At 35.1% G+C, this 16187-nt stretch overlaps 1 protein-coding gene across 2 annotated transcripts in view; it reads right to left on the reverse strand.

Moving 5' to 3' along the window:
• NBEAL1 (neurobeachin like 1) overlaps nucleotides 1–16187 on the reverse strand; it is a 180684-nt gene that overhangs the window by 99189 nt on the left and 65308 nt on the right. For both annotated transcript variants that reach the window (XM_026002514.2, XM_072741979.1), the window contains 9 exons: nucleotides 13914–14012; nucleotides 13241–13821; nucleotides 12393–12525; nucleotides 11435–11554; nucleotides 9475–9778; nucleotides 5614–5699; nucleotides 3261–3350; nucleotides 725–893; nucleotides 142–275 (listed from right to left, as the gene is read on the reverse strand). In XM_026002514.2, coding sequence (XP_025858299.2) covers nucleotides 142–275; nucleotides 725–893; nucleotides 3261–3350; nucleotides 5614–5699; nucleotides 9475–9778; nucleotides 11435–11554; nucleotides 12393–12525; nucleotides 13241–13821; nucleotides 13914–14012 — 1716 coding nt within the window. The remainder of the gene's footprint in view (nucleotides 1–141; nucleotides 276–724; nucleotides 894–3260; nucleotides 3351–5613; nucleotides 5700–9474; nucleotides 9779–11434; nucleotides 11555–12392; nucleotides 12526–13240; nucleotides 13822–13913; nucleotides 14013–16187) is intronic.

A 16187-nucleotide genomic window follows, 5' to 3' on the forward strand; every position in this document is an offset into this window, starting at 1 on the left:
TCAAACAAAGTTACATCCATGAATATAACTGAAGCCATAATAATGTAATTTAAAAATATTTACTTAGTAAGAAGAAAAACCCTAAAGACAAACTGCTAATTACAATCATTAGCCACACCGACAAATATTAAACGAACTCACCTTCTGAAGTAAGGCACCAAGAGTGGCAACTCCATGGGAGTGAATGAGATTGTCCTGGTTGATAGGATGTCTTTGAATAAAGTGTTTCACAATCAAGATAAATGTTGCAATTAAATTTCTTTCTAATCTTGACTCTGAGGAATTGTGAACATGTCATTAATTATAATTATTCTAATCACTCTTCTATCACATTTTCTGCCATAATGCATATTGTAATAAACAAAAGATCTGGGTGAGCAATCTGCTTCCAAAGGTCACTGGGATAATGCAAATATCAGAGAAACCAGTGATTGTGTATCATATACTTACATACACATGCAAATATTTTCTTTACCATAATTTTAGCAATGCTGTCATATTTCTACTCATAGTACAAACTAAGGATAGCAAGAATAAAACCAACTTCTTAATTTTTTTGACTAAAATATTATGAACTTTTGGAATTACATTAGTAAAATTAGGGATGGGCTGCTTCGGCTACAAATTGTTAAGTTTCCTCCTAACAGTGGCAAGACATTTTATCTATATTTCAATTAATCCCCAAATTTTCAATGACTATTTTGTGTTAATTATATCTTGATACCTGATGCCTTTGTGGAGGTCAATACGACCCAATCTCCTTCTACAGGAGTTATCAATTCAGAAACTGTGCTTTCATTCATTCCTTCAGAAATCTGTCCTTCACCAAAGCGGCTGATTTGTTCCAACAGAGGAAAGAGTACATTTAATCCACCTATGCAGTTTATGATGTCCTGAGAAAGAAAATTACAATTTTTTAATCTTATAAAACAATGGCAATTTTGTCATTTAATATTTATACAGCCTGTGTGAGGTTACACTTTGCTAAACTTTTAGGCAATGCACAGGACAGCCTAAGTTAAAGGAACTCTTGTTTGGGGAGATGCTTTAAAGAGTAGCCATGGGGGTCACTAAATCAATATTCAAAACTATGCCAGACCCTTTGTACCAAAACTTTGTTTTTCAAAGTTTAGGGATTTCAAACACAGGCAATCCAAACTTGACCCCATAAGTAGACTTTAAAATGTAACAGTAATGATACAAGAGGGATCAACTGTCATAAAGCAATTAAGTATAATAAAATAAATTAAGAAAAAAAATACAACTGGTGGTAGAAATATGACTGACTTCTCTAATTTTACTTAACAAAAAAGGTGAAGTGGGTGGCTTCAACCAAAGTTCAAAGTGACTATTTTGCATAGCTTAACAAAATATAGTCCACATTCTTTAACAAGTTACTAATATCTCTGGCCTCGGTTTCTTCATCTGTAAAATGAGGATAATAATAATTTTCACTTTGTAAAGTTGTTACCAAGATTAAGCTAATAAAAGAGTGCTTAGTGCCTGATGAGCTGGGTGCTACCCAAGATTGGCCATCATTAACTGCTAAAATGTTCTGATCTGTCGTTTAGACTCAGTTTCATTATTAAACAACCCATTTCATTCTTTTTGCCTGTTTTTCATACTGATTTTTAAGAGTATAGGCAAGTAAATTAGCTTTCTGAATGGCAAGTATTTTTCTCTGTTGTCATTTAACAAATTTTGTTTGATTTTGTTGCAGTATAAAAATACAATGAACATAAGAGACACTGAACTCTAGGAAACAAACTGAACATTGCTGGAAGGGAGGTGGGTAGGGGAAGGGATAATTTATGGGTGATGGGCATTAAGAAGGGCACTTGATATAATAAGCACTGGGCATTATATGCAACTGATGAATCACTAAATTCTACCTCTGAAACAAATTTTTAAAAAGTCTTTAAAAAATCCAAAAAATTAAAAGTAAAACATAGTTTTCTGAAGGAAAAAAAAATACAATGAACATTTTCTCATTAATTCTGTTCCTGTTTGATTTCCCTGTAGTTGTAACTCAAGGCACCAAAAACTACTTTGATTTTCAAATATAATGTATGGCACAAATAATCAGCTTTCTATATACAAGTAATATGTACCTACAACTAGCCTCAGAGACCAATATTATTAAGTGACAGCAAAAGTTAACTTATGAATGGACAAATGTCATAAATTTTATCATTTTATTTATTTATTTTTTAATTTTATCATTTTAACAGGTAAAATTAAGTGGTTTCATTTCAAAGTCAAAGAGAAAAATGCTTTATACCATATGAATAACATGGACTAACAACTGATGGGTTCATTTTCTATACTGGCAGAATTATCCTACCGATCTCTGTTCCACTGAAACAAAAGGCATACTTGATGGGTGTTAACGGACTATAAGATAACAGGGTTTTGGGGGACTCCTGGCTGGCTCAGTCTGTTGAAGGTTCACTCTTGACTTCCACTCAGATCATGATCTCAGTTGGGGTCCTGGGACTTCTCTCAGTGGTGGGAAACCTTTTTGAGGATTCTCTTTCTCCTCCCTCTGCAAGTCTCCCTGCTTGCATGCACATTCTCTTTCTCAAATAAATAAATAAACTGGAGGGGGCGGTGTTACCTGGATGGCTCAGTGAGTTAAGCATGTGACCTTCTCAAGTCATGATCTCAGGGTTCTGGGATTGAGCCCTGCATTGGGCTGACTCCCTGCTCAGTGGAGAATCTGCTTGCCCCTCTTCCTCAGCTCCACCCCTCACCTGTCCTCTCTGGTTATATCTGCCACATAAGTTTAGGGATTAAATACCTTAAAAGCAGATCAATAAACTAAGGCAGTATATTCTTCTAAAGGAAACTGTTAAATTCAAACGTAGTTTAAGAAGGTAACCAACTTTCAAGCAAACTAATCATTCTACTTCTTTGTTTATACTTCAAACTGTATATCTTACCTGCAAACATATTCACCAGGACTTATTACTCAGATTAAACTGGTGGTGCTTAGGGATCCCTGGGTGGCTCAGCGGTTTGGTGCCTGCCTTTGGCCCGGGGCACGATCCTGGAGACCCAGGATCAAATCCCACATCGGGCTTCCTGCATGGAGCCTGCTTCTCCCTCTGCCTGTGTCTCTGCCTGTCTCTCTCTGTGTGACTATCATGAATAAATAAATAAAATCTTTAAAAAAAAAAAAAAAACTGGTGGTGCTTAAAAGATAAACTCTTTAAAAGGTTCAATAAACTCAACATAGTATGTTGCTCATCATTACTTACCTTGATGTCCCAGTTCACTACTTTGTTTCCTGTTAATCTCCCATGCAAACAATTAGTAGATAAATCAAGACAGATTGAATTTTTGCAGGCCTAAGAATAAAAAGGAAAATATGGCAAATAGCTAAGCACAATGAGGACAAAACATCATTTTAACTATATGTGAAACATTTCACCATAATTTTTTTTCTTTTCTTTTAAAGATTTTATTTATTTATTCATGAGAGACACAGAGAGAGAGAGAGAGAGAGGCAGAGACACAGAGAGAGAGAGAGGCAGAGACACAGGCAGAGGGAGAAGCAGGCTCCATGCAGGGAGCCTGACGTGGGACTCGATCCCAGGTTTCCAGGATCACGCCCTGGGCTGAAGGCGGCGCTAAACCACTGAGCCACCCGAACTGCCCATTTCACCATAATTTAAAAGGGTATATAGAATAGTCAATGATAAGATGCTTACAATATTAAGTTTAATATTACTATTCTAAATGGCAGCTAAAAAAAAAGATGCTCACAAAATTATACTGCAATTTTTTTTCGTATTTACTTCACTTTAGGTTTATAAGCTTCTTAAAGTCAGATACTTTATTCATCTTTATATCCTGAAAGTTCAGCACAATTCTTGGCTTGAAGAAGACACTCAAAAAATTATCAGCAATGGATGGCTTAATACCTCCTACACATGAGCACAAAAATGAAAAACTGCTGACTGTCAAAAAACCCTCTAGAGCACCTTTTCCCAGACTAGTACTTGTCAATAAGTATGATTAAAAAACAGAACATGTTCTATGCCCAAATAACTTATGAAAAAAGTAGGATAAAACAAAAGTAAACTAGTTTTTAACAAGATTTTTCAAGTGGTATCATCAATCTCTAAATGGATAAACAAAATACATCTCCCCAAACTTAACCACAGAACACTCATATTATATTATCACCATTTTTAAGAAATATTTTTCGAAGAAACTGTTTATTGTATATATTTGCCATACTGAATTTCTTGAGGAAAAACATTAACAGCTATTTTATTACAGAATTTTATCAAGTTTAAATTTGAAAAGAGGATATGACAACCATAATGCCAAAAAGACTCAATTAGCTATTAAGTCTAGAACATGCTACTAAATACATTAGTGAGATTAAATTCAATTATTTCCTATCTACTTCTAAAAGTGAATATAAGAATATGATACAGTTCCTGCCAAGAAAATAACTTAAAAGTCTAGTTCAGTAGACAAACATATCTTTGGAAAAAAGTTAGTGTTACAAAAGGCAAACATTAAAAAAGATTGAGGCGGAAGAGACCTTATAGATAACACAATGCATGAACCTTGATCCAGATTTAAATTTTTAAAAGGCTAATAAACAAAATATTTTCGGGAAAACTGGGAAAGTTTGAAAGAGTACATAAATTACTGCTAATTTTTCTAGGTAGGTTAATAATTACATAGAAATATTTAGGGGTATTTCTAAGTGTCTGATAGCTACATCAATCTATCTTCACAAAAGATTGAGACAAAGTCAACAGGTATGGCAAAATGTTAATAACTGGTGAATTCAGGTGGAGAGTATATATGATTTTAGTTTACCATTCCTTCAAACACTCTAGGCTTGAAATTAATCAAAATTAAAAGTTAAGGATAATATAAATGATAAGTAAATTTCATTAGGTCAGATATCACAAATAAGTTTTCAAAGTAATAAATTATGACCATGTACTAGCTGGCTAACCTAGAAAAAAATTTCTACATTGTATAATCTCACAAACAAAAGCATTTTCTGGGTCAATGTAACATTTGGTACAATGAAGGCAACTAATATTGTTTATGTCACTTTCCTTTTCTTCCTTCAAGTTCTACACTTGATCTTTCCCTCAGCTATTGCTGATCTTAATTACTTTCACTGGGTAAGTCTTTGAAGGAAAAAGGACTATGTATGCTTGCATATAAGTAGTTTCTTATTTCTCTTTATGAAATAAACATTTCTTTTTTTTTTGGCTTGTCTTCTTGCTAGTATTACATTTAAAAAATAAACAAAAAAAAAGTTGTTCTATTTAATCTCTCCTTCCAAAACAGTAGGATAATGTAAGTTTACTGACATCAATTCGTTAGTACAAATTCCAACTATAACGATTCCCACTCATACTACTGGGATGAAATAATGATTAACATTTGAATCCTAGTTGAGAGTTGCAAATTAATTTTTATTGCTTCTCCTCTTCTTTTGAAAATTAGTAATTTTTAAATGGAAATTCAAGATCATCCTTCTCAAATATCCATCGAAATGACAAAAGGAACAAAAATGGAATTCTAGTTCACAGAATAGTTACAACTAGATACACTCCATACATTTATTCTCACCTTTGCAGTGTAGTGAAGAAGGATGTTACCAGGCAGGTCAGCCATGTCAGACTCTTGGAATTTCCAAGGACTTAAACAGTTTGGACCTGAAAATTATTTAGACACACATACACAAATGTCACTGAATATATATGGCCTCCTTGGTTCTGTGTAATCAGAATAAAATTTAAAATTAAGCTGTTTCAAGCTATTCAACACAGTTAAAACATACTAGCCATGGTACAAAATCTGGATGCAAAGCTAGGGTGTTAGAGCCCAGGAATTTGGAGGGACCTATCGGCCAGCAGTGAGGACACCTCAATGGAGAGCTGAGTTTAGGGTTAGGGGTTAGGGTTAGGAAGAAGGTGAGGTTCCAACAGCTTGGAGGGTCCCATCTGCTATCATGGGGGAGACATACCCACAGGGCTGAAGTGAGGGCAAGGGTTAGTGAGGTTCAGATGCACTGAACGGCTGGTGTGCAGGGTGGGCTCAGAATGCCCCTCCAATTTCTTGAGCTCCTGCTGTCTACCCCTCATACAAACGGCACTTTTTCCTCCTAGGGGATGTCCCGAGCTTTCTGGTGTTGCTCATGTATCATCAGTCCCTCGGAATTTGGACCCAGGCTCTGGGGCTGGGTCAGATCAGAACTCAATCTAGGGTTAGGGTTAGGGCCCAGGAGCTTGGAGGTTCCCATCTGCCCAAATGGTAGAGACCTCCCCAGAAGGCTGAGTTGAGGGCAAGGCTTAGCGTGAGGCTCAGGCTTGGAGCTAATGTGCAGTGGCGACATTGAATGTATGACTGGGCTCAGGAGGCCCTTCCAATTGTTTGGGTTCTAGATATTTGCTGGTCTTCCAAATGGCCACATTTCCCTGAGTGGGTGGCTGAGTTTTCTGGTGTCGCTTATGTGTTGTCAGTCCCTTGTGCTTCTGGGCCAGGCTATGGGGCTGGGTTGAGTCAGAACCCAATTTAGGGGCAGCCCGGGTGGCTCAGCGGTTTAGCGCCGCCTGCAGCCCAGGGCATGATCCTGGAGACCCTGGATCGAGTCCCACGTCAAGCTCCCTGCGTGGAGCCTGTTTCTCCCTCTGCCTGTGTCTCTGCCTGTGTCTCTCATGAGTTCATGAGTAAATAAATAAAATCTTAAAAAAAAAAAAAAAAAAAAAGAACCCAATTTAGGATTAGGGTTAGGGTTCGAGTTTGGGTAAAGCACTAAAGCACTGCTTACAAAACACAGATTTACGGTTTTTATTTCTTACTGCAAAGAAACTAAGGATTTTTGAGTCTGTTGGTAAACATGGTTTGTGCTTTATTGATTCATCAACTTAGGTCTAAAGAATTTGGATGTAAGGGTTCATGCTGACTTACTATATTGTTTTCAAGGGAGACTAAGGTTTCTAAAAGTTAAAATTCTGCTAACTATACAAACTGATAAGAATCAGAGATAAATTCTGCAAGTAGAAAACTAGGAGATATGTTACAAAGATATAAGGAATGGAAATGTATCTTTGTTGAAGGTAAAAGAAGGAAATTTTGAAATAAATAAGATTGATTGATTGAAAAGGAAAGAAAAAAAAAAACATACTAGCCAAATGAACTTTATTTTTACATCACCTCCAGTTCATCTAAAACCTAAAAAAAGCTGGGGGTTGTTTGATGTCCACTAGAGAAAGGGAATTTTATATGGTATCAGAAAACTAATATCAAATATAACAAAATTTACTTAGTAATTTATCTAACGTAATTTAAATTTATAAGATAAAATAGCAAAACAATCAACCAATAATGTGAATAGATACCACAGAAATTGAACTGTGAATTAATAAGACTAAAAAAAAATCTAAGAAATACAAATTATAACAAGTTCCTATCTTAAATCAAAAAATGAAGGAAATAGTACTGACCATTCCACCTTAATAAGCCTGTGGTGAAACTGGTATACTTACATTTAACTAGTAGACACTATGAATTGGTATATATCTTTTGGAAACAGATTAAGCAACATGTATTAAGAGCCAAAAAAAATTCAAATACTTTGAATATAGATCCTGAGAATTTATTATACGTGAACCTATCCAAATTAAGGAAAAACACTAAAAGTACAATAGCTCATCTTATTTAATACTTGAAGTTTATGTCAAATTAAAAACTATAAACAACCTAAGTAAATTATGCAATATAGATTCAATGAAATATTATGCAACCATCCAAAACAATCATTAAGAAGACTATACAACAAATAATTATTATTTGTAAAAGTAGAACTGTAAATTGGAAGAATTATAAAAATAAAATCCAAATTAAGTCTAGGCAGTCCCATTCATTTCAAGATTCTTACGTAATCTAAAAAAGATTTTTTACATAACTCTTTTGCAGTTGATACATATAAATACTTAGAGGTTTACTTCCTGAACATCCTACTAGAATATAGATATAATTTTGAAAATAGTTATGATCCAATAATAACAGTGTGTATCTTTAAAATCACTGCCAAAAGAAAAAGGAAAAGCCAAAACAAAAATAGCTTGTAATCTTATCCAAGAAATAGGATTCTTCTGTCCTCACTTCTTCAGGTATGTTAATATAAAAATGACAAGTCTTAGAACAAGACACATAATTTTAGAATCAATCATATGATTTCTTATAAACATAGACTTATATTTTGTTTCATCAATTTATTAAAATCTGTCAAAAGTACTGGCAATATTATATACTGAATTATGTCCCTCCCAAACTCATATGTTGAAGTTTTAGCCCCCTACGTGATTATATTTGGAGATAGGGTCTTTAAGGAGGTATCTAAAGTTAAATGATGTCATAAGGGTCCCTCATAAGAAGAGGAATAGACATCTTTCTCTTCGCATATACACCAAGGGAAGATGCCATGTGAGGTCACAGTGAGAAGGCAGTCATCTACAGCCAGGGAGAATCTTCAACAGAAACCAAGACTGATGGAAACTTGATCTTGGAATTATACATCCAGAATTGTGAAGAAATAGTGTTTAAGTAACCCAAGTCTGTGGTATTGTGTTAGAGCAGTCCTAACAGACTAATATAGACGTTATTATGGATATTTGAAATATTTCCTAAAGGTTTGCTTTATTTATGCTTACCAAAAAAAAAAGGTATGGTGTACTAGAGTTAACTATACTATATTATATCCCACAAAGTTATTAAGAGAGTAGGGCAGCCCAGGTGGCTCAGCGGTTTAGCGCCACCTTCAGCCCAGGGCCTGATCCTGGAGACCTGGGATCGAGTCCCACGTCAGGCTCCACATAAAGCATGCTTCTCCCTCTGCCTGTGTCTCTGCCTCTCTCTGTGTGTCTCTCATGAATAAATAAATAAAATCTTAAGAAAAAAAAAAGAGAGTAGATCTCAAATGCTTTCACCACACATCACACAATCACACGCTGTACTTATGTGAGGTACAGAGGTCCTAACTAACCTTATTGTGGTAATCATTTTGCAATATATATGTGTACCAAATCATCACATTATACTTTTTTTTTTTTTTAAGATTTTATTTATTCATGACAGACAGAGAGAGAGAGGCAGAGACACAGGCAGAAGGAGAAGGCGACTCCATGCAGGGAGCCTGACGTGAGACTTGATCCTGGGACTCCAGGATCACACCCTGGGCCAAAGGCAGACGCTCAACCACTGAGCCACCCAGGCATCCCTACACTGTACTTCTTAAACATACCTATGTTCTATATCAATAATACCCCAATCAAGTTAGAGGTGGGGAGGATGAAATGTAGTTAGTTTTTTCTTCCCTTTCAGCTTCCATTACAAATACAAATATACTCTTGAGATCAAATATATTCTTCAAAATACATGTAGGCAACAAAAAAACTAAGTTTAAGAAGTATGACTGTACATGCTCACCTGCTAAATATAATGCCTTCACTTGAGGAGGCTGTAGTGCTTCGTAGAAGATGGTAACAGACCCTAGCTGACCCTCCAGAGATGTGGGGCATCCCCATTCACTATCTTGGGTTCCAGCTGATATCAATTTGGTAATCAGTTTTGATTTTTCAAGTGATCCTCCCCAGGAGGCTGATGACAAAATTCCACCAAATGATGTCCGATGAGGAGTAATGGGGGAAGAAAAAGGCGGATCTGGAATTTGGGATGGTGGAGGAGTCGTGGTTCTTTGCCCAGCTGAACCAATGCAGCAGGAAATAAAAGGCTAAGAATTAAGAAACAAAATAAATTACACAATTTTAATTACATCTCTAACTTGATATTGAAAAAAAAACAGTACATAAAATTAAGAAAACAAATAGATGGAAACTAAAACAGGAAGTTTTAATTTTACTGGGTCATAATGTGTGTACACATAAGTCATTACAGATGTTACTTTTGGCCTATGGTATTTAGATGCATTACTTTTATAACTCACATTTTAATGAGTATTTTTAAAATCTTTAACAATTTTACTGTATTCTCAAATAGAGGAAACTACTTTTTGCCCTTAAAATTTATAAACAAGCTAAACATTTGTATAAATAATAATAATTACAGGTTATTCTGTAATGAGCATCAGGATGGATAACAACAATTACTAGAATCCTAAAAGGACTTAGGAAATAATGTATTTCATCATTTTTTTAAAAAGCTCTTTCAAAATTATTTAAGAATTTTCAAAAAACCTTTACACTAATGTTCTTCAAGAATCATCTCAGTAGGGCAGCCCCGGTGGCACAGCGGTTTGGCGCCGCCTGCAGCCTGGGGTGCGATCCTGGAGACCCGGGATCGAGTCCCACATCGGGATACCTGCATGGAGCCTGCTTCTCCCTCTGCCTGTGTCTCTGCCTCTCTCTCTGTGTCTATGAATAAATAAATAAAATCTTAAAAAAAAAAAAAAATCATCTCAGTAAATTCTGGTTTATATTTGACTACAATTTAAAGGTTTAAAGTTTCTTCATAACTGGGATACCTGGGTGGCTCAGTGATTGAGCATCTGCCTTTGGCTCAGGTCATGATCCCGAGATCCTGGGATCGAGTCCCGCATCAGGCTCCCCACCGGGAGCTTGCTTGTCCCTATGTCTCTGCATCTCTCTCTCTGTCTATCATGAATAAATAAAATCTTTTAAAAAAAAGTTTCTAAAAAAAAAAAAAGTTTCTTCATTACTATTTTAAATTCAGTAGAAATGAAAAAGAGCCCATCATAATAATCTCTAAGTACCCTGTATACGTGATGGGCTTTATTTATTTACTAAAAGATTTTATTTTAAAGTAATTTTTACACTCCGTGTGGGGCTTGAACTCATAACCACAAGAGTCCCATGCTCTTCTGACTGAGCCATGCAGGCGCCCTTGGAGGAGCTTTATTAAACAATCTTTTGCTCTCTACTATTCAATTTCTTTGGCTTTCCTATTTTTAGTCTTTTTCTCCTAAGCCTAATTTAACTACATTTGTTTCTTCTTTAAGTTGTTTTTATTACATGTTGTCTAACTTCATCTAATAATGATAGGCTAATGGTATTAAATATTAACTTACTATACATTATAATATAGAAAACCCTTTAAAATTTATGGGCACGTATTTTTAAAAAAACAGAACCTTCTACATTAAATTAAAATTTTTCAAGGGGGATCCCTGGGTGGCTCAGTGGTTTGGCACCTGCTTTGGCCCAGGGTGCGATCCTGGAGTCCCGGGATCGAGTCCTGCATCGGGCTCCTGGCATGGAGCCTGCTTCTCCCTCTGCCTGTGTCTCTGCCCCTCTCTCTCTCTCTCTCTCTCTCTCTCTCTCATTCTCTCATAAATAAATAAATCTTTAAAAAAAATTTTTTTTCCCCAAGAGTCAATGGGTCCCATAAAGAATAGGTTAGATATGCTTACTTCATTCATGGCAGGAAATCTGAGAGGGGCAGAGACCTTCTGCTGTCCATTGTCATAGATATAGACAAGGCTCTGACCAAAGGGTCTTTTTCCAGGCATATGAACAATGGTTATGTTGTGCTAATAAAGTAAGACATAAATTTAAAGATTAAAATTACATTAAATCTTTGGAATGATAAATACTTTCAGAGTATTAGTTTGTGTGAACAGTAGAACATTGAGAATAAGCATAATTAAATCTTGGTTAAAATTCTGTTCTTAAAGTGAATGACAATTTTTCCTGTAGTACAATAAAAGCATTTACATCTATTCTGGAAAATTTATACACAATTTTAAGTATCTTTTCTGCACTTATCAAGTCTGAGTATTCTTTATAATCAATTTTTCTAATAAGCAATTTATACTTTAAGAAAAGCAACAGAAATGCATTGTTTTTAATAATTTATGTTCTCATTTTAAATGGAGTTTCAAAATCAAATCAGATTCTAGAGAACTTGAAAGAAATGTTAACATTTCCTTTTAACTTTTTAGGAGAAAACTTACTGCTGCTGAATTTATGATGATGAAGATAATGATGTTAACTTCCTTATAGATAAACTTCAACATAAATAGAATTTTAAAGTGAAAATTAATCAACTCTCAAAAAGGAGACAACTCCTGATGTACATGCACCAAATGTGTTTTTAATATAAGAAATAGTAAAAGGGATTATAAGGAGGGGAACTGAGTGGGAAAAACTAGAGAGGGAGACAAACCACGAGAGACTCCTAACTCTGGGAAACAAAGGTTTGAGGAAGGGGAAGTGGGCAGGGGGATGGGGCAACTGGGTGACGGACACTGAAGAGGACACTTGATGGGATGAATGCTGGGTGTTATACTATATGTTGGCAAATCAAACTTAAAAACAAATAAAAAGAAAGAACCAGAAAAAGTTAAATGTGATGTCCTAAAACCTTACCCAGAGGGAATCACAGAAACTGTGGTCAGGAAGCATAACTGTAGCATATTCTCTTTTTGTGCACACTGCCACAACCAACATACCTGAATGGGTAATAAAAGCTTCAAAACCCATGCCACTTCCTGTAAAAAAGCTAACAAAAATATATGTTATCAGAACCTTTGAAGTCAGTTGTTGAGTTATCATCACTGGAACACACAAAACCATATCATCATGAATATCTTTATCAATTATGCTGTGGTTTACATTCTGCTGCCACGTATCAATCAGTCCAATCTTGCTTTAAAGATAATTCTTTTTTAGGTTTAATAATTGGTTTAGTAAATTATAAAAAGGTAGCCATAAGAGTGGGACCCCATTATCAAACAACAGTAAAACAATAAACTTTCAAATCTTCAAAATTCTTTCAAACAGGATTCAAAAAGATGAATAAAAGTCTTAAAAATCACAAGGTGTATTAAAACTTATTAGTTACTGAACTAATTAAGTCTGGATCCACAGAAACAAAGGTTTTCTGATCCTTCATATAAATATATGGCATTTTCAATGGAACAAAAAGATCAGCATTCATTTAAAAATTTTTCCTTTTTCTCCACTTTTACAATACTTTTAAGAAGGAACTTTGCTTCTAAACCAAAGAACTAGCAAAATATTTGAGATATGTAATCAATATAATGAAATAATAAAATACTAATAATTAAACTGTATATACCCTAAGGATAGAGAAGCTTCAGATAAACTGTCCTGCATTTAAAAACTAGAGGCTTGAAAAGCTTTTTCCTGTTTGGGAATTACAGCATATATTGTTGTGACAGTATTCATTTACATTCCATAATTTGTACCAGTACCTGTACAATTGTTTTCTTTTTCCTCCTTTGTTAGCAATGCCAAGAGTCAACTGATCCTGATCTAAGCAAAACCAAGCATTGAAAGAAAAGGCAGATCCTGGCCACTTCTGTATGGAAGGCACAGTAATTCCTGCCATACTATGTGACAAATTAAAATACTGTAGTGCACTCTCTAGACTTTGTTTTCGGGCCATTGTCAGAATTGCTCGAGTCACAGGAGTGGTGTAAGGGTGAATATATTCAGATTCATCCACTCTCAGCAATCTCAGTAGTCGACGTATTTCTTCTGAGCTCACTGACTGACTCCCCAAGGAACCATGAAGTGCAATCAAGTTCTCAGCACAAGTTCGATGGAGGGAAGAATGGGAATCAAGTGTTTTGATGATGTGAATTCCCATGTTTGCATTGACACAAGTAGTTCGACTCTGCCTATTAATACAGCAAATTCTTTTCAGCCAATCAGAGATGAAAATTTGCAGATCATGGGATTCTAGCTCTGGAAGCCACTGGATAAGAAGCAAGAGAGGATGGACATTACTAATGCCCAATATCCCAACTGAAGTGTGGTCACCCTCTACAGCCTATAAAGCAACATAAAAGACAAAAGGTTAGTAACCACGTTGGATAGGGAGATAATGGAACTTGTTTAATAATTAAAAACTAAAAAACTCACCATATTCATAAGTTCTTTAAGTAGTTCCAGTGGTGGCTGACCCAGGGATTTTAAAACCTCAAACATATGTGTATAACCAATTCTTTCTTTAAATACTTCCTAGGGGAAGGGAAAGAAATACATCAAAGCACAATCTTCAAAGACTGTATTTGTTGGAATTTTAAAATGCCGTTATATAATCATTTAAGTTAATTAACTTAATATTGAAAAGACTGAGTTCAATATTTATTTCTTAAATCACTTCATCTTAAAATAGACTATATACCTTCTGAAATATGTGACCATAGTCTATCAAAATGTAAAATAAATAAGTAAAAATTGTACATTATAAAATTATTATTTTCATTTCAGATTCAGGTACATTCATTTCCTTTCACTTGATTTGTAATGATATAGTTTTACATGAAATATGTATGAAATCAAAACAAATACGGAGAAGAAATTGAGGAGACTTTGGGGGTAAAAGGAGTCAGCAGTCTCTCAAGATTAAATTAGAGTTCGGCAACCCAGTTTTTCTCTCTGCTTTTTGTATCTAAAAGGACTGAATTATCTGAAATATCAAGTTCATATTATTAGGATCTAAGTCATACGTATTTTTGAACAAGTGGGCACACAACCCTAGAAGTAAAATAAAGAGACAACCAAAAAAGCTAGTAATACGACATTGGTCCAGTAAATCAGGCATCAATCTATATACTTAAAATCAAATATTTAAATAAAATGAGTAAGATTGGTTGCCTCTGTGGAGGGGAACTAGTTGACTATGGGCGAAGGGGAGGAAGAAAATTTTTTAAAGGAATTTTTTAATACTAATTCAAAGGGATGCAGCACCCCTATGTTTATAGCAGTATTAGCTACAGTGGTCAAATTATAGAAATAGCCCAAGTGTCCATCAATTGATGAATGGATAAAGAAGGTGTGTGTAGATATATAGAGAGAAACAGAGAGATATATAAATATATATATGATGGACTATTTCTCAGTCATACAAAAGATGAAATATCATTTGCAATGACATGGATGGATCTAGAGTATTATGTTAAGCGAAATAAGTCAGTCAGAGAAAGACAAATAGGATTTGTAGGATTTCATTCATATGTGGCATTTAAGAAACAAAACAAACAGGCCTAGGGAAAAAAAAAAGAGAGAGAGAGAGAGAGAGAGAGAGAAGCTAAGAAACCGACTCTTACCTATAGAGTACACACTAATGGTTACCAGAGGAGAGGTGGGTGGGGAGGTAGGTTATACAGGTGATGGAGAGCAAGAAGTGACTTGCTGTGATGAACACTGACAGTGTGCTGTATGGAAGTGTTGAATAACTATATTGTACACCTGAAGCTAATATTACACTGTATCTTAACTGTAATTTAAATAAAAACTTAAAAAAAGAAAAAAAAACTTAAAAAAAGAATACCAATCATTTTTTAAAGGGCTTTTATAAAAAAAGATTTCAGTAATTAATCTATATATTTAGAGAGTGAGAGACAGACAGCATGAATGGGAAAAGGAGTAGAGGGAGAGAGAGAATCTCAAGCTGACTGCATGCTGAGTATGGAGCTAGACATGGGCCTCAACTCCACAACCCTGAGATCAAGGCCTGAGCTGAGGTCAAGAGTCAGACACTTAGCTGACTGAACCATCCAAGTGCTTCCCAAAAGGGTATTTTTAAAGTAACTTTTTGAAATTTAAATCATACAAAGCATTATATAATTTTTAAAAATTGTATTTTAATAAGACTTGAACATCATTCCAGGTCTGAAATTCGAGTATAGTACAATCTATTATACTCAAATCAATTACTTAGAACTTAAAATGATTTTTTAAAAAGATTTTATTTATTTGAGAAAGAACGAGTGAGAGAGAGCATAAGCAAGAGAAGCAGGAGATGCCAACTCTGCACTGAGTGGGGAAGCCCAACATGGGGCTCAATCCCAGAATTCCATCCCAGAACTGTGAGATCATGACCTAAGCCAAAGGCAAATGCTTTTAACTGACTGAGCCACCCAGATGCTCCAAAATGATTTTTTACAGAAACTATTGTAAATGGCATTCAATTCCTAAACCAGCCTGTAAAAGTTGTATAAGCCTATCTAGTAAGCATCTAACCATGAGTTATATATAGCAACATTTACAGAGCAATTTTTAAGAGTCTCCTAACAAAAACTAATGGAAAGTAAGGAATACTACTAAAGGCATGGCTTAGGGAACAAGGAATCATTCATTCATGTCTGCTATTAGAAAGGCAAACCATGAACTATATTAGAGGTGTTAGAT

Source organism: Vulpes vulpes, chromosome 16, assembly GCF_048418805.1.
Source record: "Vulpes vulpes isolate BD-2025 chromosome 16, VulVul3, whole genome shotgun sequence".
In the NCBI taxonomy this organism is placed as follows: Eukaryota; Metazoa; Chordata; class Mammalia; order Carnivora; family Canidae; genus Vulpes; species Vulpes vulpes.